Raw genomic sequence first — 3,360 nt, forward strand, 5'->3', positions numbered from 1 at the left:
TACGCACAGAAACAACAAGACACCAAACTAATATATATATATATATATATATAAATATTACATATATATATATAAATGTACATATATCCGTATATATATATATATATATTTCTATATATACATATCATATACATCAAATGTGTAATTATGTATTTCATATATATATTTATATACCAGTACATATACCTATATATAAATATAAATGTATATATATCCGTATATATATATTTATATATATGTATATGTTTGTATGTATGCATGCATGTATGTATGTGTATAAATATATTTCTATATATATCATATACACATATGTGTAATTATGTATTTCATATATATTTATGTTTATATACCAACATATATATATAGATAAATATAGATACATATAAATGTATATACATATACATATATATATATATATCATGATAATAATATTTATATTTGTAATTCTAATTATTATTAGTCATAATCATATTCATAATCATAATTATGTACAACCTGGCGATGGGTTCTTAACTTTTCTGTCTCTATTTACGTATGCTTTGAAGATGCTTCCGGGGGTGATGATCGGAGCTGTGGCCGCTACATGTATTGTTACAGTCGAGAATGTTATGGCGAAGAAGGGATCGCACTAATCACCACTGCCGAGCTCATCAAATAGTAGTCACTCAAATAAAGGAGATGTGCATTGCTGATATATGCTATATCTTGCTTGCTGGCTTCTCTACATTGATTCGAATTCGCTTATAGTTTCATCACCAACAGTTGCCTGCACCTGAAAAGCATTGTCCTGTCATCTCAAGTTGTACGTACTTATGTTGTTCACCTGCCCGGGAATACATAGGTAGCACGGGTTTACTTGAATGCGGCATATGATATATTTGACTACACGCATGTGACTCTTTAGACTGTTTATTCAAAGTGGACGCATCCATACTCCTTTACCATCGAACTTCAGCAATTTCCGATAACAGAACACGATTCAGTGTCAGTTCCTTACTACATGTACAAACGAAGTTGGATTCTTGTTCTACTGATAGATGCCAATCAGTTAAGCGTCACCTTCCGAGATGACTGCGCAAATCTCGCACATATTCGACCACACTGCTTTTCAGTTGCCAGCCTTTCTTACACTACCCTGTACACATAGACCATTTCTCTCAAAATCCTAAATTGCATGTACTGATGCGTGTACGACTATTATACAGATAGCCTTCCCTCCTACACAGCACAGGAGCATGTACTCCGCACGCATTCCAAGGCAGCTCACACCCGTCCGAACGGTAGTCAATCCAAATCACTTCATTTCACTCGCATCGCTAGACTATCAACTCCCAGCGTTGTGCAATTTTATTGTTTGAAATTTATTATTTAAATGAGAGCACACCATGCTGATTACTATCCGCTCTATCATTGAATGTGAAGTCGGCGGACACTGGAAGTGCAGCAGATCTAAATCCTCCTCCCGGCCTCTCGCGTTTCTTTCTAGTAACCACTTCAACTAATTCTGTGACGAATCGCAACCCAGTCACACACGGCCTTCACTTCTCGCCTGTTCCTTCCGCATATAAAACAAAAGGGAAGCAATCCTATTATTCTGCAAACGCATGCTGCACGTTTGTGAGATTCGGTTTCTAAACTGGTCAAATAGGTGGCTCCAGTTTACAAAGTTACATCGAGGAATACCGCATAGAGTCTTTCTTGTAGCAAACAGTCGCCGCGGCCACTCAGTGTTGCCTACAAAACCACCTACCTACGCTCGTCAACATATCGGCACAGCAGTGCAACGCTCTCCGCGCTATTCGTGACCTCCATTCTCGCATGTATAGCCCAAGTAGGGCTCTCGCATCCTATCACGCCCGTTACCAACACTGTGATCTGTGGTAATTCAAGTCTGACACACATCGATGAGCCTGTGCTGCATTGGTGTTCCAGGGTAGGACGTACTCGTTGACTTCCATCAGTGGTTGCAACCCTTGAGATAGCTACAAGACAGTTAATAGAGTGTACTGATATCAACCCACACGTGCGCGAAAATCTTGTCTTCTCCACCTCACGTTCCCCATGCTGTACACAACCATTCGTTACGACTCGATCCCACTTCGGTGCAAGTACCCCGCTTTCTTACAGACTGAATACACATGTTAGGTTCGCCCCCACGGCACACTTTGAAACCGAATGCGATGTCTGCAGATGTCTTTCGAAACAGATATTTACACCCACGAGCGCTTGCGAGGTTATAACTCACATGGACTCATTTCGGGCCAAAGTATACTGCAAGCCCACTGGCATATCAGTGCACCAGCCCTCACAACTCTGCCGCGGTCACATCCATGCAGCGACAGCGATGTGTTTCACATTTTACGTACAGGCGGTGCGTATATCGCATATCAAATAACAACATGCCGATCTCTGATTACCCAACTACTGGTGACGAACATAACCCTGGATGCAACACCACACAATCCTCACCGCAGAGCCCTTCACTCACTCTCGTCCTCACTTTCACTGACATCTGACTCGACCTGCACGCGCCTGTTGCGGTTGACAAATACATCGCTCATGTCTTCGGCTTCACTGTCACTGTTGGGCGCTACCACTTCTTTCGTTCGAGGCGGTGGCTGTGACTCGGCATCGGCCTCTGCCTGTGCCTCTGACTTGGACGGGAATTCTGCGGGCCTGACCCGTTATATTGCAGTGAACTATTAGCATATATTCAATACGGCATACGCGGTCAAACATATTCACACACATTGAGTTTTTTAAGTTTATATCTAATACCACGAGGCCACTAAAAGTACAGTACTATTAAGTGCTATTGAGATTTTCTGTCTACAAAGGTACTGAAAACGTATACGCCTTGACTGGTTGGAAAAAAAATAGCACAAATGCGCATGATAGAGTAGGTAAAATATAAAATACGACCGCTACCACTATATAGGGTCAAATCATTCAGTCTACGACCCTTTTCGTGCACAGGCGGCGAGAGTACTATAGCAACACAGGGGGATCTACAACAGGGCTGCCCAGTGGCTCGTGCAATTCACCAGCCCCAATTCGATTCTCGACAAATGGCATCTGAAACTATCCGACAAACCAATCCAAAGGTGTACATGTAAAAACACTTACCATAGACCTTTCTTCTTCAAGAACTTGATTTGATTGGGATAAAGGATATGTGTAATGTCTGCTTGTACTTTGGTTACAGCTTCGACGTATTCAATCATTACGTGGTCTCCTATAGTATTGATATATGAAAAATAACAAAAAGATCAGCAAGGAGTCACATGAAAGTTTTGATAGTTTTGAGATGCCTAATAGAAGTCAATAAATCTACATACATACAAACATACACACACACGT

General features: G+C 40.9%; 1 protein-coding gene across 1 annotated transcript in view; it reads right to left on the bottom strand.

The window, feature by feature from the left end:
• Positions 1-1,339: 1,339 nt before the first annotated feature.
• SARC_11112 (hypothetical protein) overlaps positions 1,340-3,360 on the bottom strand; it is a 3,492-nt gene continuing 1,471 nt past the window's right edge. The window contains exons 2-3 of the mRNA XM_014294811.1: positions 3,127-3,235; positions 1,340-2,676 (exon numbers count right to left, since the gene is read on the bottom strand). Of these exons, the coding sequence (XP_014150286.1) occupies positions 2,481-2,676; positions 3,127-3,235 (305 nt within the window). The 3' untranslated portion in view covers positions 1,340-2,480. The remainder of the gene's footprint in view (positions 2,677-3,126; positions 3,236-3,360) is intronic.

Source organism: Sphaeroforma arctica, assembly GCF_001186125.1.
Source record: "Sphaeroforma arctica JP610 unplaced genomic scaffold supercont1.1533, whole genome shotgun sequence".
Taxonomy (NCBI): domain Eukaryota; class Ichthyosporea; order Ichthyophonida; genus Sphaeroforma; species Sphaeroforma arctica.